At 44.2% G+C, this 21,350-nt stretch overlaps 2 protein-coding genes across 2 annotated transcripts in view; one reads left to right on the top strand and one right to left on the bottom strand.

Annotated features, from left to right (window-relative positions):
• The window catches only part of RFC1 (replication factor C subunit 1), a 622,078-nt gene that overhangs the window by 401,103 nt on the left and 199,625 nt on the right, over positions 1-21,350 (bottom strand). The window lies entirely within an intron of this gene.
• Positions 5,371-7,508, top strand: LOC138247440 (uncharacterized). Its single transcript, XM_069202070.1, has 2 exons — positions 5,371-6,639; positions 7,166-7,508. Exons 1-2 carry the CDS (start codon positions 5,501-5,503, stop codon positions 7,275-7,277), a joined length of 1,251 nt encoding a protein of 416 aa, XP_069058171.1. The 5' UTR covers positions 5,371-5,500; the 3' UTR covers positions 7,278-7,508.

Genomic DNA, 21,350 nt, shown 5'->3' with positions numbered 1-21,350 from the left:
ACAAATCTATGGTGAGTGTGTGTGTTGGAGCCACAATTGCCTCCCCCCCCCCAGGGAAACCACACATACATAAAAGTGATATATATGGAAAATGTCACTTACCCACTGTACATCTGTTCGTGGCATGTTCCGCTGCAGATTCACATGCTATGCACAGGTCCTGCCATCTAGTGTTGGGCTCCGAGTGTTACAAGTTGTTTTTCTTCGAAGAAGTCTTTTCGAGTCACGGGACCGAGTGACTCCTCCTTTCCGGCTCCATTGCGCATGGGCATTGACTCCATCTTAGATTGTTTTCCCGCAGAGGGTAAGGTAAGAGTGATAGAGTGTAAAGAAAGAGATGTCCATGCAATGGAATAAAGATGTATATACATATGTACAAATTTTAAATGTAACTTAAACGGCTACAGGCGCCTGGGGAGGAGGGAGGGCGCATGTGAATCTGCAGCGGAACATGCCACGAACAGATGTACACTGGGTAAGTGACATTTTCCGTTCAATGGCATGTGTAGCTGCAGATACACATGCTATGCACAGACTACAAAGTAGTTCTCCTCCCCTAAGCGGTGGTCAGCCTGTAGGAGTTGAAGTTGTTTGAAATAGTGTTCTTAGTAAGGCCTGTCCTACTGTGGCCTGTTGTGTTGCTAACACATCTACACAGTAATGCTTGGTAAATGTATGAGGTGTTGACCAAGTGGCTGCTTTGCAGATTTCTGTCATTGGTATATTTCCTAGAAATGCCATTGTTGCTCCTTTTTTCCTGGTGGAATGAGCTTTTGGTGTAATTAACAGCTGTCTTTTAGCCTTTAGGTAGAAAGTTTGGATACATTTCACTATCCATCTGGCTATGCCTTGTTTTGATATAGGATTACCACTATGGGTTTTTTGGAATGCGACAAACAACTGTTTCGTTTTCCTAAATGATTTTGTTCTGTCGATGTAATACATGAAAGCTCTCTTAATATCTAATGTATGTAGTGCTCTTTCTGCCACTGAGTCTGGCTGTGGGAAGAAGACTGGAAGTTCCACTGTGATTTAAATGAAACGGTGAGATGACTTTTGGTAGAAATGTAGGGTTTGTGCAAAGTACAACCTTATGATTGTGTACTTGTATAAAGGCTTGTTCAATAGTGAATGCTTGTATTTCACCAACTCTCCGGAATGAAGTGATTGCCACTAGAAATGCTACTTTCCAAGTTAGGAATTGAATCTGACATGAGTGCATGGGTTCAAAGGGTGGACCCATGAGTCGTGTGAGTACAATGTTAAGAGTCCATGAAGGTACTGGTGGCGTTCTTGGAGGTATGATTCGTTTTAGACGCCCCATGAAAGCTTTGATGACTGGCACTCTAAATAGAGATTTGGTTTGTTTATTTTGCCAATAAGCAGAAATTTCTGTGAGATGTATCTTGATGGATGAAAAAGCTAAATTAGATTTTTGTAGGTGGAGTAAATAACTTACAATGTCTTGTATGGTTGCGTCCAAGGGTGTTATGTGTTTTGCTTGACAGTAGAAAACAAATCTTTTCAATTTGTTAGCATAACACTGCCTGGTGGTAGGTTTTCTTGCCTGTTTAATCACTTCCATACATTCTGGTGGAAGATTTAGATATCCAAACTCTAAGATTTCAGGAGCCAGATTGCCAGATTGAGCATTGCTGGATTGGGGTGTCTGATCTGTTGTTTGTTTATGTCAACAGGTCTGGTCTGTTTGGGAGTTTGATGTGTGGTACTACTGACAGGTCTAGCAATGTGGTGTACCATGGTTGACGTGCCCACGTTGGTGCTATAAGTATGAGTTTGAGTTTGTTTTGACGCAGTTTGTTGACCAAAAATGGCATGAGCGGGAGAGGGGGGGGGGGGGGGGGGGGAGGGAATGTAAGCAAATATCCCTGACCAGTTGATCCATAGAGCATTGCCCTTGGATAGAGGGTATGGGTACCTGGACGCGAAGTTTCGGCATTTTGCGTTGTGGTTGGTGGCGAACAGATCTATGTCTGGTGTCCCCCACTGACAAAAGTATTTGTGAAGTACTTGGGGGTGAATTTCCCACTCGTGGGTTTGTTGGTGATCTCGACTGAGGTCTGCTAATTGATTGTGAATTCCTGGAATGTACTGAGCTACCAGGTGTATGTTGTTGTGAATTGCCCAATGCCAAATATTTTGTGCTAGAAGGCAAAGTTGGGATGAGTGGGTTCCTCCCTGTTTGTTTAGGTAGTACATTGTTGTCATATTGGGCCGGGTGTATCAAAGGGTTTTACCCATTCTGTGTCAATAGGAAAATGCTTTGGTACATATGGCCCATTGTCTGTTCTGACAAGAATGTGTTTGTGACCAAGAAGAGGTTGAAAGGCTCTTAGTGCTAGGGACACTGATAGCAGTTCTAAGTGATTTATGTGAAATTGTTTTTGTTTGTTGGCCCATTGTCCCTGAATATTGTGATTGTTGAGGCGTGCTCCCCATCCAATCATTGATGCATCTGTTGTAAGAATGGCGTGAGGCACAGGGTCTTGAAATGGCCACCATTTGTTTAAATTTGTGGGATTCCACCACTGAAGCGAAATGTGTGTTTGGCGGTCTATCAACACTAGATCTTGGAGATGACCATGTGCCTGCGACCATTGTTTTGCAAGGCACTGTTGTAAGGGCCGCATGTGTAACCTTGCGTTTGGGACAATGGCGATGCATGATGCCATCATACCCAACAGTTTCATGACAAATCGGACAGTGTAGTGTTGGTTTGGCTGAATTTTTGGCAATATGGTGTGGAACGATTGCACTCTTTGTGGGCTTGGGCTTGCAAGCGCTTTTTGGGTGTTTAATGTGGCCCCTAAGTACTGCTGAATTTGCGCTGGTTGCAGGTGTGACTTTTGGTAATTTATTGAGAACCCTAGTGTGCGTATGGTGTTTATTACAGAACGTGTGTGATGTTGGCACTGTTTTTGAGTGTTGGCTTTAATTAGCCAATCGTCGAGATATGGGAAAACATGTATATGTTGTCTCCTTATGTATGCTGCGACTACGGCAAGGCATTTTGTAAAGACTCTGGGAGCTTTTGTTAACCCGAAGGGTAATACTTTGAACTGTTAGTGTTTTCCTTGTATTACAAATCTGAGATATTTTCTGTGAGCTTGATGGATGGGTATGTGAAAAAATGCATCTTTTAGATCCAGTGTTGCCATAAATTCTTCCTGTTGTAACAGTGGGACTACATCTTGCAGCGTTACCATGTGAAAGTGTTCTGATCGGATGTAGAGATTGAGAGTCCTGAGATCTAATATTGGTCTTAATGTTTTGTCCTTTTTGTGAATAAGGAAGTACAGGGAGTAAACCCCTGTTCCTTTTTGATGATGTGGCACAAGTTCTATGGCTTGTTTGAGTAATAGTGCCTGTACTTCTTTTGGGGGAATGTCTGGAGGAATGTGTGTGAACTCTATGCAGTAACCATGTTGGATAATGGATAGTACCCAGGTATCTGTAGTGATGTTTAACCATTGGTCTTGGAACTTTTGTGGTCTTCCTCCCACAGGGGAAGTGTGGTGAGAGAAGGTGGTGGTCAAGTCACTGTTTGTTATTAGTGGTTTGTTTTGAGGATTGGTATTTTCCTCTAGATTTGGGGAATTGTCCTCTGTAGGATCCCCGAAATCCCCCTCTCTGATAATGTGTCTGGTAAGAGGGCTTGGCTTGTGAGGTAGATGGCTCGGAAGGTTGTGGCCTGAAGCCTCCCCTATATTGAGGCTTTCGAAATGAGCCTCTGTATTGGGATGAATAAAGCGCTCCCATCGCTTTGTGTCCTGCCATTTGATAAAGTTTGTTTTGACCAATGACTTTGTGTTTCACCACTGCGCATATTAGTTGCTCAATGTTCACCAGTAGCACATGGTATGTTTTGTTCAGTTGAGCCGCCTATTGGCTTTGACATGGCATTAGCCATTACTTTCTGTATTCAGTTTAGCCGTCTATGGGCTTTGACATTGCATTAGTCATTACATTCTGTATTGTGCCTTTTGGCTTTGACATGGCATTAGCCATTACTTTCTGTATTCAGTTGAGCCGCCTATGGGCTTTGACATTGCATTAGCCATTACATTCTGTATTCTGCCTATTGGCTTTGACATGCTGTATCCAGTCTAGCCGCCTATTGGCTTTGACATTGCATGCCTATTGACTTTGACATGATGTATTCAATTTAGCTGCCTATTGACTTTGACATGCTATTAGATATTCTGCCTATTGGCTTTGACATGATATCATATATTACATTTTGTATTCAGCTTAACTGCCTATTGGCTTTGACATGCTGTATCCAGTCTAGCCGCCTATTGGCTTTGACATTGCATGCCTATTGACTTTGACATGATGTATTCAATTTAGCTGCCTATTGACTTTGACATGCTATTAGATATTCTGCCTATGGGCTTTGACATGATATTATATATTGCATTTTGTATTCAGCTTAACTGCCTATTGGCTTTGACATGATATTCAGCTCCGCTGCCTATTGGCTTTGACATGATATTATACATTGCATTTTATATTCAGCTCAGCTGCCTATGGGCTTTGACATGATATAAGACATTGCATTTTGTATTCAGCTTAGATGCCTATTGGCTTTGACATGACACTAGACATTGCATTTGATATTTAGGTTAGCTGCCTATTGCCTTTAACATGACATTGCATTTGATATTTAGGTTAGCTGCCCATTGCCTTTAACGTGGAGTTCTGTATTTTTCCAAGCTGTGTTTTTGCACCAGAGAACCAAGATGTTTTGCTCTCACAGTAGACTAGACCTGATAAGAGAGAGTACATGGGCGTCGTTTCTCTTCCCTTGAGCTTGGGAACAGGAGTAGTCTTGGAGACCTGGCCAGTCTCCAAAAGGCTTGCTCAGTTTCCCAGGTCTGAGAGGAGGGGGCACACCTTTGTAACGAATGTAACAGGCTGCAGAGAGTCAGATTCGAATCTGCCGGACCTCGTGCTGGAGCTTGGCGCAGGCTGCCAGCAATCCCGTGTGGGTAGATGAATCTCTCTTTCTCGCGGTTGACAGGGGTCCTCAGCTTGCAGACCTTAGAAAGATGAAGCTGTGAATAGTTCCCACACGGTGAAGTATTTGTTTTGCTTTGCATTCAATATCTTATAAATATAACCTGCTGTGTATATTGCAAACTGATATATTTTGTTTGATTAACGCGGACTTGAAAGCTACTAATTCGTCATTCATTCATAAACATTGTGGTTGGGGAAGAATAAAATAACAATAAAAGTCTTCCTTGACCTCAGAAGTGCATTTCTGTTGTGTTATGTTAGTGCTTAGAAACTAAATAAGAGGAAAGCACTACAATTGGTACCTGGAGTCGTGGGGTCGGTCATTAAGAGGTGATTAAAGGGGTTTGACGAGTTAGTAGATTTCTAAGTGCACACTTTAAAAGTGTAATTGTTTTTGTTGTTTGGAGAATTACAGAAATTGTTTTCTGTTTGGAGAATCACAGTAGCACGGCAGACCATGTCTGAGAATACATGTGTTGATGAACTGCCTGATGGTGCTAAGAAAAACTGTGAATTGTTTTCTGTTTGGGGAATTACAGAAGAAAATGCATGTGTAGCTAAAAGGCCTGATAATGCTTTGAGAAATAATTCCCGTTGTATATATGTAGAAAAAGTGTGTTTTGGAAGTAATGATGACAGAAAGGTCTGGATACCTTTATCTGCTTACAGAGAAATGCAGGAGAAATGTAGGCAGTTGGAACATGAAAATAGGAATTTACGTGAGCAAATTAGCCAGGATACAATAATTCAAAATAATGCTGAAAGTTATAAAAATGAAGAATCTTTCTTGTCCCATTCCAGTAATGAGGGGGTTAAGACAGCTCCGAGCTGCACTGAGTTTCCGTGTGAGCCAGGGTTTTTGGCAGCCAAAATGCATTCCTTAACTGATAACACGGAGGAGAGAGACCAGAATGTGATTTACGAGTTACCGTTGCAAAATGCACAAGTAAAACGAAAGATTTTAGAGCAAGACACCCCGAGTTTCATTAGCTTGTTTGATTTTTGGAAAAAGAATAGCCCTCATTTGAGTGAAATCCTAACACTTTTGTATATGGTCACTGTGAAAAATTATATGCAGTTGCGCGCTTGTGATTTGGCAAATGAAATAATGCAGACTTTAGGTTTCTGCGCAGTGCAAGAAGGAAATACTTATGTACATGTAATTCAAGAACAAGGGAAGAAAATACTGCCCCTAGCTAGAATCATACAATGGATCTGGTACTTGCAAGACAGGGCTAGAGTACCACAGATAAAAGAATTACCAATGAAGTTGTGTGCACCATTTGAATTCGTGTCCACTGAAGATAAAAAGCATGTTTGTTTTACTAATGATTCATTGACTGAAATGTTGTTTTCTGGCACCGTAGAAGGAACAGCGTTGTATAATGTGTGTCAGATCTTAAAGCAAGAGCTACGTGAGATGTGTCATTTTTATGCTGATTTTTGGTTCTTTGATAATGTTTTAGCACCTAACTGGTTCAATTACCTTGCAGATGTTAATGAGAAAAATGCAGAGAGAGAAGTGTTCACCCAGAATTCTGCCTTAGTGGGGATGGCTATGTGGGTGCACCAGAAATGTGAAAAAGCCACTTACAGGTGGGCAGAGATGAGAGAGATGCACATTCCCCTAGATTTGATAAAAACTGTGCAGCATGCACAAAAGCAATCTGTCATGCAAGCAGTCACAGAGCAGTTGGGGAGAGGAAAGTTGCCAGAACAGAAATGGCAAATTGATCAGGTTTTAGGGAGAGTGATTGCTGCAAATTACCAAGGAAAAATCGAAATTATGCTGATACCTAGAAAAGAATCTGATTTATTCATACAAATTGGAGACAGAATGGCCCAAATTGGCAAAAGTGCAGTGAATGGAGGTTTGGTAAAGAATGAGTCTGCCCCAGCCCTTCTGACAGTGCAAGAAAAGGGAAGCTGTGGCGCAGCAGATAAAAACCTCAGTACTGATGTGTGGGCTGAAGCCCCAAGTGATCCTCCAGAACCTGCAGAAAATATAACAAAGGGCCTCAAAAACGTCCTGCTGATTATAAAACAGGGAAAGAAAGAGGAAGGGTGCAGTTTAAATGAAAAATGTTATTTGCAAGAAAAGTCATACTTGTTTCTTTTGCAGATCCTACCACGTTTCGCCACTGTCCCTGAGTGCGCTGTGTGGTCCCCCTTCCGGTGTGTGCGTGTGGGGTCGGGGAAGGGACCGAATCCCCAACCTGAACCTGGCTGAGTAAAGTGCCAGCACCATGGATCCATTTTGCGCAAACTGCGCCTTCAGTTCAAGTTCAACTTGTTTGCTGTGTTTTTTTTTTTCCCTCTCGTATGGAACTCTGACTTTTGCTTATCTTCCAGCAAACCTTTCAGGTGGACCGTGCACCTTTACATGAGCAGAACTCATGCCACATCAAATTGCTAACACTGTTGAATTAGAGACTCATTCAGAAAAAAAAAAAAAAAAAAAAATTGCCCAGTCTTTTCTATGTAGATGTATCTGATGTGAAAGATTATGAGATCAATGTGTTAATTCAGTTCTATTGCTTTACAGGGATTGTTTTGATCATTCAAATCTGATTGGCTGATAATGTTTTTTTTTGTGCTGATGTTTTTTTTTTTGTTTGTTTGAAATATGAGATATGTGAAACAAAAATTCATTGGTCAAAGGGCGGAATGTCCTGCCATTTGATAAAGTTTGTTTTGACCAATGACTTTGTGTTTCACCACTGCGCATATTAGTTGCTCAATGTTCACCAGTAGCACATGGTATGTTTTGTTCAGTTGAGCCGCCTATTGGCTTTGACATGGCATTAGCCATTACTTTCTGTATTCAGTTTAGCCGTCTATGGGCTTTGACATTGCATTAGTCATTACATTCTGTATTGTGCCTTTTGGCTTTGACATGGCATTAGCCATTACTTTCTGTATTCAGTTGAGCCGCCTATGGCCTTTGACATTGCATTAGCCATTACATTCTGTATTCTGCCTATTGGCTTTGACATGCTGTATCCAGTCTAGCCGCCTATTGGCTTTGACATTGCATGCCTATTGACTTTGACATGATGTATTCAATTTAGCTGCCTATTGACTTTGACATGCTATTAGATATTCTGCCTATTGGCTTTGACATGATATCATATATTACATTTTGTATTCAGCTTAACTGCCTATTGGCTTTGACATGCTGTATCCAGTCTAGCCGCCTATTGGCTTTGACATTGCATGCCTATTGACTTTGACATGATGTATTCAATTTAGCTGCCTATTGACTTTGACATGCTATTAGATATTCTGCCTATGGGCTTTGACATGATATTATATATTGCATTTTGTATTCAGCTTAACTGCCTATTGGCTTTGACATGATATTCAGCTCCGCTGCCTATTGGCTTTGACATGATATTATACATTGCATTTTATATTCAGCTCAGCTGCCTATGGGCTTTGACATGATATAAGACATTGCATTTTGTATTCAGCTTAGATGCCTATTGGCTTTGACATGATACTAGACATTGCATTTGATATTTAGGTTAGCTGCCTATTGCCTTTAACATGACATTGCATTTGATATTTAGGTTAGCTGCCCATTGCCTTTAACGTGGAGTTCTGTATTTTTCCAAGCTGTGTTTTTGCACCAGAGAACCAAGATGTTTTGCTCTCACAGTAGACTAGACCTGATAAGAGAGAGTACATGGGCGTCGTTTCTCTTCCCTTGAGCTTGGGAACAGGAGTAGTCTTGGAGACCTGGCCAGTCTCCAAAAGGCTTGCTCAGTTTCCCAGGTCTGAGAGGAGGGGGCACACCTTTGTAACGAATGTAACAGGCTGCAGAGAGTCAGATTCGAATCTGCCGGACCTCGTGCTGGAGCTTGGCGCAGGCTGCCAGCAATCCCGTGTGGGTAGATGAATCTCTCTTTCTCGCGGTTGACAGGGGTCCTCAGCTTGCAGACCTTAGAAAGATGAAGCTGTGAATAGTTCCCACACGGTGAAGTATTTGTTTTGCTTTGCATTCAATATCTTATAAATATAACCTGCTGTGTATATTGCAAACTGATATATTTTGTTTGATTAACGCGGACTTGAAAGCTACTAATTCGTCATTCATTCATAAACATTGTGGTTGGGGAAGAATAAAATAACAATAAAAGTCTTCCTTGACCTCAGAAGTGCATTTCTGTTGTGTTATGTTAGTGCTTAGAAACTAAATAAGAGGAAAGCACTACACTTTGGCAGTGTCGGCGTCTTTTTTAATCTTGTCTATGGCTGTGTCAACCTGTGTGCTGAATAACTGTTGCTGATTAAAAGGCATGTTGAGGACAGCTTGTTGGATTTCAGTTTTAAAACCTGATGACCTGAGCCATGCATGTCGCCTAATGGTGACAGCCGTATTTATAGTTCTTGCGGCTGTATCTGCGGAGTCTAGCGCCAACCTTATTTGATTGTTCGTAATTGCCTGTCCCTCCTTTACTACCGGCTGGGCTCTCTTCTGTTGGTTTTTGGGGAGATACTGAATAATGTCCTTCATCTCATCCCAGTGAGCCCTATTGTACCTAGCTAGTAGGGCCTGCAAATTAGCTATGCATCACTGATTGGCTGCCTGCGACACCACCCTTTACCCTGCATCATCGAATTTCTTGCTTTCTTTATCTGGAGGGGGTGTATCTCCAGAGGACTGTGAGTTAGCCCTTTTCCTTGCTGCGATGACCACTACTGAATCTAGGGGCAGCTGTTGTGTGATAAAAATGGGGTCTGAGGGTGGTGGCTTGTATTTTTTTTCTACCCTTGGGGTTATAGCCCTCCCTTTAACCGGTTCTTGGAATATTTGCTGCACATGTTTGAGCATACCGGGGCGCATGGGTAGGCTTTGGTATGTGGCATGAGTTGAGGACAATGTATTGAACAGGAAGTCGTCCTCCAGAGGTTCTGTGTGCATGGTCACATTGTGAAATGCTGCTGCCCTAGCTAGGACCTGTGTATATGAGGTGCTATCCTCAGGTGCCGATGGCTTAGATGGGTAGCACTCTGGACTATTGTCTAGTGTCCTTGTGGATTTTTATACTGGCCTGTTTTTCATCAAAATCCTCCATTTGTTGCAATTCCTCATCAAATCTATGGCTTTTTAAAAAATTGTTTCTAAAGTCCATGCTCCTCTGTGTAGGAATGTTTTTTCGGCTCTGAAGCCGTTTTTTTCGGCACCGATGGGCCTGGAGTAGTTGTTGGCCTCGGTTCCGAAAGTGACTTTCAGGGTTTCGACTCGATGGGTCGGTGTTGTATGATTTCAGAGCCTGTGCCTCGGCTCGAGTCCGAAGGCTTTGTTACTGGTGTGGCCTTTTTCTGTGCCGAAGAGGTTACTTGGTCACCGTCGCTTTTTTACGGGTAGAGCCATGGCCTTCCGGCAGTGGCGTCCCCGAGGCCTTGTATTTGGGCTTGGTTTGGGTCGGGGCAAGCGTACTCACGTGCTGGCCCGCTGTTAGTGGTCGGTCGATGTCGGACTCTTAAAGTCTTTTTCGAACAGAAGGATTTACAGGCTTCGCAGGTATCCTCTCGATGATCCGGAGATAAACACAGGTTACAAACCAGATGTTGATCTGTGTAGGGATACTTGGCGTGGCACCAAGGGCAGAATCTAAACGGGGTCCAGTCCATGAGGCTTCGACGATACTTTTGGTCGGGCCGACCAGGCCCAAGTTGGGCGCAGGTACCCCGAAGGGCGATCAAAGATGTGTATCCGCCGGTACAGAGGTGTCTATGCTGGATGAGACGTGACTGAAAACAATATCGACGAATTTAGAGGGTTTGGAAGATTTTTCCGACTCGAACAACCGGAAGTGAAGAGAAACACGTCCGAACCCGATGGCGGAAAGAAAACAATCTAAGATGGAGTCGATGCCCATGCGCAATGGAGCCGAAAAGGAGGAGTCACTCGGTCCCGTGACGCGAAAAGACTTCTTCGAAGAAAAACAACTTGTAACACTCCGAGCGCAACACTAGATGGCAGGACCTGTGCAGCATAGCATGTGTATCTGCAGCTACACATGCCATCGAACAATATATATATATTGAAAATGTCACTTACCCAGTGTACATCTGTTCGTGGCATTAGACGCTGCAGATTCACATGTTGTGCATAGTCCGCCGTCTGGTGTTGGGTCGGAGTGTTACAAGTTGTTTTTCTTCTAAGAAGTCTTTTCGAGTCACGAGACCGAGGGACTCCTCCTCCTTTGTTCCATTGCACATGGGCGTCGACTCCATGTTAGATTGTTTTCCCCGCAGAGGGTGAGGTAGGAGTTGTGTATGTTAGTAATAGTGCCCATGCAATGGATTGAATAAGTATGTACCAAATAAGGTTTAAGTAATATATTTACAAATGTACAAATGTTGAAGATAACTTCCAAACGGCTACAGGCTCCCGGGGAGGCGGGTGGGCACATGTGAATCTGCAGCAACTAATGCCACGAACAGATGTACACTGGGTAAGTGACATTTTCAGTTCGATGGCATGTGTAGCTGCAGATACACATGTTGTGCATAGACTAGTAAGCAGTTATCTCCCCAAAAGCGGTGGCTCAGCCTGTAGGAGTGGAAGTAGTCTGAAATAAAGTTCTTAGTACGGCTTGACCTACTGTGGCTTGCTGTGCGGATAGCACGTCTACACAGTAGTGCTTAGTAAATGTGTGAGGCGTAGACCATGTGGCTGCCTTACATATCTCGTTCATTGGAATGTTTCCTAGGAAGGCCATGGTAGCGCCTTTCTTTCTGGTTGAATGTGCCCTTGGTGTAATGGGCAGCTCTCTCTTTGCTTTGAGGTAGCAGGTTTGGATGCACTTAACTATCCATCTGGCTATACCTTGTTTTGATATTGGGTTTCCTGTATGAGGTTTTTGAAATGCAATAAACAGTTGTTTTGTTTTCCTAATTTCTTTTGTTCTGTCAATGTAGTACATTAATGCTCTTCTGATGTCTAATGTATGTAGTGCCCTTTCAGCTACTGAGTCTGGCTGTGGGAAGAACACTGGTAGTTCTACCGTTTGATTTAAGTGGAACGGTGAAATAACTTTTGGTAAAAATTTAGGATTGGTTCTTAGGACTACCTTATTTTTGTGTATTTGAATAAAAGGTTCTTGTATAGTAAACGCCTGAATTTCACTTACTCTTCTTAGAGATGTGATGGCAATGAGAAATGCAACCTTCCACGTTAAGAATTGCATTTCGCAAGAGTGCATGGGTTCAAAAGGTGGGCCCATGAGTCTTGTTAAGACGATGTTGAGGTTCCATGAAGGAACAGGTGGTGTTCTTGGTGGTATAATTCTTTTTAGGCCTTCCATAAACGCCTTAATGACAGGTATCCTAAATAGTGAAGTGAATGGGTAATCTGCAGGTATGCAGATATTGCTGCGAGGTGTATTTTTATGGAAGAGAAGGCTAGATTTGATTTTTGTAAATGTAGTAAGTATCCTACTACATCCTTTGGAGATGCATGTAATGGTTGAACTTGCATATTATGGCAGTAGCAAACACATCTTTTCCATTTGCTTGCGTAGCAGTGTCTAGTGGATGGTCTTCTAGCTTGTTTTATGACTTCCATACATTCTTGGGTGAGGTTTAAATGTCCGAATTCTAGGATTTCAGGAGCCAGATTGCTAGATTCAGCGATGCTGGGTTTGGATGCCTGATCTGTTGATTGTGTTGAGTTAACAGATCTGGCCTGTTGGGTAACTTGACATGGGGTACTACTGACAGGTCTAGTAGTGTTGTGTACCAAGGTTGTCTTGCCCATGTTGGTGCTACTAGTATGAGTTTGAGTTTGTTTTGACTCAATTTGTTTACTAGATATGGAAGGAGAGGGAGAGGGGGAAAAGCGTACACAAATATCCCTGACCAGTTCATCCATAGAGCATTGCCTTGAGACTGCCTGTGTGGGTACCTGGATGCGAAGTTTTGGCATTTTGCGTTCTCTTTTGTTGCAAATAGGTCTATTTGAGGTGTTCCCCAAATCTTGAAGTAAGTGTTTAGAATTTGGGGGTGAATCTCCCATTCGTGGACCTGTTGGTGATCTCGAGAGAGATTGTCTGCTAGTTGATTTTGGATCCCTGGAATAAATTGTGCTATTAGGCGAATGTGGTTGTGAATTGCCCATTGCCATATCTTTTGTGCCAGTAGACACAGCTGTGTCGAGTGTGTTCCCCCTTGTTTGTTTAGATAATACATTGTTGTCATGTTGTCTGTTTTGACAAGAATGTATTTGTGGGTTATGATGGGTTGAAATGCTTTCAACGCTAGGAATACTGCTAACAATTCGAGGTGATTTATATGCAGCTTTGTTTGATGTACGTCCCATTGTCCTTGGATGGTGTGTTGACTGAGGTGTGCTCCCCACCCTGTCATGGAAGCATCTGTTATCATCACGTATTGTGGCACTGGGTCTTGGAAAGGCCGCCCCTTGTTTAAATTTATACTGTTCCACCATAGAAGCGAGATGTATGTTTGGCGGTCTATCAACACCAGATCTAGAAGGTGACCCTGTGCATGTGACCATTGTGATGCTAGGCACTGTTGTAAGGGCCTCATGTGCAGTCTTGCGTTTGGGACAATGGCTATGCATGAGGACATCATGCCTAGGAGTTTTAATACCATCTTTGCCTGTATCTTTTGTGTTGGATACATGGCTTGTATAACCTTGTGAAAATTTTGAACCCTTTGTGGACTTGGAGTGGCTATTCCCTTTGTTGTGTTGATTGTTGCTCCTAAGTATTGCTGTGTTTTGCACGGCAGAATGTGAGATTTTGTATAGTTGATGGAGAAACCGAGTTTGTAGAGGGTTTGTATGACATAATCCGTGTGGTGTAAACACTTTGTTAGGGAGTTGGTCTTGATTAGCCAATCGTCTAGGTACGGGAATACGTGTATTTGCTGCCTTCTGATGTGTGCAGCTACTACTGCCAGGCATTTTGTAAATACTCTTGGTGCGGTTGTTATACCGAACGGCAACACTTTGAATTGGTAATGTATTCCTTTGAATACGAACCTTAGGTATTTCCTGTGCGAGGGATGTATCGGTATGTGGAAATACGCGTCCTTTAGATCTAAGGTTGTCATGTAATCTTGTTGCTTTAGCAGTGGTAACACGTCTTGTAGCGTGACCATGTGAAAGTGCTCTGATTTGATGTAGGTGTTTAGTGTTCTGAGATCTAGGATTGGTCTCAGTGTTTTGTCCTTTTTTGGTATTAGAAAGTACAGTGAGTAAACTCCTGTGTTTTTTTGTGTACATGGTACCAATTCTATTGCGTCCTTTTGCAGTAATGCCTGAACTTCCAGTTCTAGAAGGTCTAGATGTTGTTTGGACATATTCTGTGTTTTTGGTGGGACATCTGGAGGGAGTTGGAGAAATTCTATGCAATAACCATGTCGGATAATTGCTAAGACCCAAGTGTCTGTTGTTATCTCCTCCCAAGATTTGTAAAATTGACTTAGTCTTCCCCCCACTGGTGTTGTGTGAAGGGGTTGAGTGACTTGTGAGTCACTGTTTGGTTGGAGGGGTTTTTGGACTTTGAAATTTTCTCCGGTTTCTAGGGAATTGTCCTCCTCTGTACTGGCCCCGAAAGCCTCCCCTTTGGTACTGTCCCTGGTATGTAGACGGTGTTGTTTGTGAGGTACCGGCTTGTGTGGCTTGACCCCGAAACCCCCCTCTGAAGGTTGTTTTGCGGAAGGTGCCGAAAGTGCCTCTGCCCTGCGGGGAATAGAGTGCGCCCATGGCCTTGGCTGTGTCAGTGTCCTTTTTCAATTTCTCAATTGCTGTGTCGACTTCGGGACCAAACAATTGTTGTTCATTGAACGGCATATTGAGCACCGCTTGCTGTATTTCCGGTTTAAAGCCAGATGTGCGCAACCATGCGTGCCTTCTAATGGTTACTGCGGTATTTATTGTTCTTGCAGCTGTGTCCGCTGCGTCCATAGAGGAGCGTATTTGGTTATTGGAGATGTTTTGTCCCTCCTCAACCACTTGTTTTGCCCGTTTTTGAAATTCCTTGGGTAGATGCTCAATGAGATGCTGCATCCCGTCCCAATGGGCTCTATCATATCGCGCTAGGAGCGCCTGAGAGTTGGCGATGCGCCACTGGTTTGCAGCTTGTACTGCGACCCTTTTCCCAGCTGCGTCGAACTTGCGGCTCTCCTTATCCGGAGGTGGTGCCTCGCCTGATGTGTGCGAGTTGGCTCTCTTGCGAGCTGCCCCTACCACGACTGAATCTGGTGGCAGCTGTGAGGTCATAAAAGTAGGATCCGTGGGCGGTGCTTTATATTTCTTCTCCACCCTTGCAGTTATCGCTCTACTCTTGACAGGGTCTTTGAAGATCTGCTTTGCGTGCCTTAGCATTCCTGGAAGCATAGGCAGGCTTTGGTAGGTGCTATGGGTGGAAGAGAGGGTGTTGAAAAGGAAGTCATCCTCGACAGGTTCTGCGTGTAACGACACGTTATGGAACTCTGCTGCCCTAGCTACCACCTGTGCATACGTTGTGCTGTCCTCAGGTGGTGAGGGCTTGGAAGGGTAAGACTCGGGACTATTGTCTGATACTGGGGCGTCGTACAGGTCCCAAGCGTTTTGGTCATCTTGGCTCATGGTGGTATGAGCCGGTGAATGTGACGGAGTCTGTGCCGGTGATATATGAGTCACAGGTGGAGGAGAGGGCGGCGGGGTTACCTTTTTAACCACTTTTGTTTGTGGTGTTTGTTCCTGTTGGAACTAGAGTCTCCTTTTTCTCCTAATTGGGGGAAGGGTGCTGATTCTCCCTGTCCCACTTTGTATGAAGATCCGCTTTTGTGTGTGGTCCACGTCAGTGGTCTGCAACTCTTCCTCAAATCTGTGTTTGCGCATTTGAGAGGACAGTGATTGTTCCTCTGAATACGAGCTGGCAGTCGGTTCGGTTGCCGGTCGTTTTGGCACCGAAACTGTCTCTTTGCCTTTTTTCGGCTCCGAGGAGAATTTCCTCTTTTTCGGAGTCGAGCCTTCTCGGCGTCAATCATCCTCGCTACCGCTGTCTCTGCGCCGAGCAGCTTCGGTTCCGCCGTCTCGGCGTCGATCTTTTTCGGCAGCACTGTCTCGGTCCCGAGATTGCTGCGTGCCTGTGTCTCAACCGGAGTCGGACGATCTCGGCACCGGTTCGACCTTTTTCGGTGCCGATGGACGGTCACCTACTTTATGGGTTGAGCCATGGCCTGCTGGCGGTGGCGTCCCCTGGGCCTTGTCTGTTTTCTTGTGTGGTGCTTGCTTCGACGTCTTACTCACGGTTTCTTCGACGTCGAGTTCTTCCGAGTCCGATTCATGAATGGAGAAGGCTTCCTCTTCTTCTCCATGTTCCTCGAACCCTCGTTGTCCTGTCGGCGTGGCCGCCATCTACAATCTTCTGGCTCGCCGGTCACGGAGCGTTTTTCAGGACCGAAACGCACGACAGGCCTCACACGTTTCTTCCCTGTGCTCGGGCGACAGGCACAGGTTACAGACCAAATGTTGGTCTGTATATGGATATTTATTGTGGCATTTAGGACAGAATCGGAACGGGGTCCGTTCCATCAGTGTCGATCTTACACGCGGTCGGGCCGACCAGGCCCCGGCGGGGGATCGAAATTACCCCGAAGGGCTACCGGAGCTCTTCACGATTCGGTGTCTATTCTATTCTAACCCGATACCGAACGAAACAATACCGACGTAGTTTTCCGAAGTTTTGACTATCTTTCCGTCCCGAGACCCGGAGCGAAAAGGAACACGTCCGAACCCGATGGCGGAAAAAAAACAATCTAACATGGAGTCGACGCCCATGCGCAATGGAACAAAGGAGGAGGAGTCCCTCGGTCTCGTGACTCGAAAAGACTTCTTCGAAGAAAAACAACTTGTAACACTCCGACCCAACACCAGATGGCGGACTATGCACAACATGTGTATCTGCAGCTACACATGCCATCGAACATATATATATATATATATATATATATATATATATATATATATATATATATATATATATATATATATATCTTTTGTCTAGTGCCAGTTTTGATGCCATAAAGTAGATCAGATGGTTTATTGTCCTGTTGCAAAGGATATACATTTATATATATTTGTCTGAGTGGATTAGTAAAGGCAAGTGTTACCTGCACTTTAAAACAAATGAAATGTATCTGCAAGGGGGACTATGGAGATGAGGGGCACTGTTGCTGGGTGGTACTGAGGGAATAAGAAGAGAAGGTCATGGGAGGCAGAGCACCAAAAATGACTGTCGCACTGGGTGCCACCAGCGCTAAATGCTATGAAGATGGGTATGTGGTAAGGTGAAGTAATACTGTCTTTTTGGGGGTTTTTCAGTGTCTTCAGAGAATCTGACGAATCTGAGAAGCGAAGGTAAGGTGACGACATTTCCTATTTTCCTATTGGACACATCAAACATACCCACGAGCAATTTTGTGACTATCTGCCTTCTACGTAGGCTAGTACTTTAGAGGGACAGTTTAGCCAGTAACAGAGATGGCGTCTCGCTGGATGACTGCTGCTCAAGCCCTAACTCGGGTTATAGAGGACAGCTCTGATGTAGGATCAGAGACTGAGACAGCAGATACTGAGACAGCATCTGAGGGAGAGGACAATGGGGCAGAATCAGAGTGATTTTTCAGTCAGCGGAGTCCCATCTGACGACACCTCTTCCAGTGATTCTGAAGGAGACTATGACGACAGCCGTGCTGTCCCTTCGCAAGCACAGTCTGTGCAGCGGGACAACATTGGGTTAGCCGAACCCTTAGAGCAGGTGCATGCGGCCACAAGCACAGAGTGTGCTCTCTTGGCAGCCCCCCTGTTTAGTTCAGCCCCAAATTCCACCTTTTACTGGTGACGCTGGATGTAAAGTCGATACAGCTAACTTTTTGCCAGTCGACTACGTCCATCTATTTTTGGATGTTGACTTCCTTCAGGAAATTGTGCAGCAAACAAATTTGTGTGGAGACCAATTTCTGAGGGAGCATGGAGGCACTCTGGGGCCCCGTTCTAGGGCACGCTAGTGGACTCCCACTTCGCTGGCGGAGGTGAAGATATTTTTAGGCATACGTTCAAAATGGGGTTAGTGCAGAAACCCACCTTGCAGTCCTACTGAACGACTTGCACGGTTTCGGTAACCGCCATCTTCGCACCATACATGAGCAGAGATCGTTTTTTGCTACTGCAGCGCATGCTGCATTTCAATTACAATTCTGCTGCATTGCCCAGGGACCATCCAGACCATGACAGGTTGTTCAAAATTCAGCCTGTCGTGAAACATTTGTCTGCCAGGTTTCCAGAGATCTATACTCCTGGAAAATATATAGCAGTCGATGAGTCCTTGATCCTGTACAAAGGACTGCTGCTTTTCAGACAGTACATTGTGAGCAAAAGAGCTTGCTATGGCATAAAGCTGTGCATGCTGTGAGAGAGCTCTTCTGGCTATGTGTACAGCTTGAGAGTGTATACAGGGAAGGACTCTACCCTAAACCATGTAGGTTGCCCTCCCGCGTTAGGGGTCACAGGTAAGATTGTATGGGAACATGCCCAGCCACTTCTTCACAAAGGTTATAAACTTTATGTGGACATTTTCTATACAGGAGAAGAGCTGTTCAGTGAGCTCTACAAAGCTGGCACTGTGGCTTGCGGTACAGTTCTTGTAACCGCAAAGGATTCCCGCAGGAGCTTGTTTGCAAGAAGCTCCAGAAATCCCAGAGTACTGCATTGCGTTCCAACTAACTGCTCGCAGTCAAGTTCTTGGATAGGTGTGATGTATACGAGCTCACTAAAATTCATGATGAGAGCACTTCCCCATCACGGTTTGGGGTCAGATGGCCAAAGTCAACAAGCCCATCTGTATACTTGATTACAATAAGTACATGGGCGGAGTGGACAAGAATGACCAGGTTCTTCAACCATACAATGTGTGTCGTAAAACTCGCACTTGGTACAAGAAACTGTTTACCCACCTGATCCAGATGGCAACATACAATGCGTATGTTGTTTACCGTCAGACATTCACAGGAAGAATCACGACTCCTTGATTTCCAGTTGTCTGTAATTGAAAGCCTCACTGCTGTTACAGAAGCAGCAGCAGCCTCCACCTCATATGTTCTGGAGGATGTGGCAAGGCTGCAGGAGTGACACTTTGCTGATCGCATTCCTAAAACACCCAAAAAGGATTGTCCATGTTGTCGCTGTAAAGTGTGCTCGAAGCATGAAAAGCGGCAGGAGAGTCGGTATTACTGTCCCCAGTGCCCATCACAATCAGGCCTCTGTGTCCCTACCTGCTTTACGTTGTATCATACTAAAGCAAAGTTCTGGGAAATCGACTGAGGTGGAGCTGCCGTTGGGTAATCCTTTCAGTGGCAGTGCATGGATACCGAACGTTAATGGGCCACTGCTTCATTAGGCAAGGAGCCACATAATTTTACTTCATCTACTTCAGGAAATCATGGACTTCCTTATGGCCTGCTTGAGACCTAAATCCACCGTCAGAACGTGATAAGTGTTCTGTTCAATTAACGTGCATTATAGTCCCCATACTGCATATACTAGTGGACAGAACATATGCCACATTGTCACGGAGTACCCTGTGTGGCAGAATGTTAAAAGCATGACTGCATTTTGAAGTGCTTGTTAGGTAACTTATGTATACTACACAAGGACCACCATGATTGCCAACGAGAACCAGAGTAAGTGTAATAAGTCAAACAAATGTCCTGTCGGACATATTCACCAACATTTCTACTTGTTTGAAATTGTGCAAACTCAATTTCTAGCTTCACTTTCAAAGCAAAAGTAGAAGTGTTGGTGAATGAGTCCCACAGGATATCTGTTTTACTTTTTACTTTAGAGAGCTTAGGATTTCTTCACCAGCATGTCTGCCTTAGTTTCAACTGTAGATATGCGCTCTCATTTTGAGGAATAGGCCTCCCAAGGCACACTTGGACACCCCCAACTTGCATCCACAAACTAGTATAAGTTCACTTGGCAATTATACAGGATCAGTCAGGACTCTGATGAGAACAGATACATGAATGGGTAAGGAAAGCTTATGGTAGGTGTGCCTTCACAGCGATATTGCACAGGTAGAAGGCAGATAGTAAAGGTAGTACAGATGTACATCATCTACACCTATGGATTCAAACCCATTGGTGCCATCCCAGCACTGAAGGACAATGACATGTATATGTCAGTGTTTGACCTGCTTTTCATGTTCATCATCCATTAAAACTTAGTAGATGTTCAGTTTGCTGTATGATAAGTGCATTACAGTCACAGCACTGCACATAATGTTGGCTGAGACATGTGCTACGTTCTCACGGACTCCCCTGTGTGCCAAACACTACCCTTTTTCATAGCCTCTGACCTTCTCTTGAGGGAACATCACGAGAATTCCCCAGCATGCGCTTTGCACGGCATACTCGGACACCCCCAACTTGCATCCACAAACTGGAAGGAGTTGGATTTAGCACAGTGAGTGCGTTATAGGCACATGAAAAACATGTCTCCCTGAGCCTCGGTTGGCTGTCATGGGAGTCATTAGTAAAGGTTCGTTACCTATGCATTCGGTAATGTTAAAGAAGAAGGAGGCGGTTACTTGACAGGTGGTAAAATGTAGTCAAACTTATTCCGTTCTGTGGCATGTGAATGTGATAGGCCCTTGTCTGAAAGCGGTAAGTTAATGTGAGTGCAGTGATTGGTTGGATTGGGCCAGTGGCCGGCGGTATGAAAGTTGTTTGTTGTGCGTGAATGGACTATAAACAGGTTGGTGCCTGGATGTGGATTTATGGCCCACTTTCAGAAGGCTTGGTTTCAATATTCAGATACTTTGATAAGTATTCAATATTTGAAACCATAATTTCTGGAGGTGCTAAAACCAACCAGTGTGAGTGGTGGGTTAACTTTAACAAACTAGTACCAGGGGAGTCCAAGGGTGCAGTACTTGCGTAGCTCTCACCAGTTTTCCTTTACCCAGAATCCCCTTGAAATCACAAAATTTGCTTAAAAACACTTTTGCCTTGCATTTCAATGAGCAGAAGTCCAGGGATCTGCACGCAGCCACAAATTTTCTACCACTCCACTAAGCCTCCAGCGAAAAACTGCCTCACTTTAGTGAGTAGGCAAGTGACCACAACAGGGAAGTACCCAAAACGGATTGTGGAGACATCAAAATTATCTACCACAAAACAGCTTCGTTTTGTAAGACAGTCACCTGAGTATTTGGTCCTGGGCTCGGCAGCCATATAGGGAAACCTATCAAACCCAGACATTTCTGAAAATTAGACAACCG

The sequence above is a fragment of the Pleurodeles waltl genome, chromosome 1_2, assembly GCF_031143425.1.
Source record: "Pleurodeles waltl isolate 20211129_DDA chromosome 1_2, aPleWal1.hap1.20221129, whole genome shotgun sequence".
Lineage (NCBI taxonomy): Eukaryota > Metazoa > Chordata > Amphibia > Caudata > Salamandridae > Pleurodeles > Pleurodeles waltl.
Note: the sequence above shows the minus strand (reverse complement) of the source record. Positions and strands in the feature narration are given on the sequence as shown.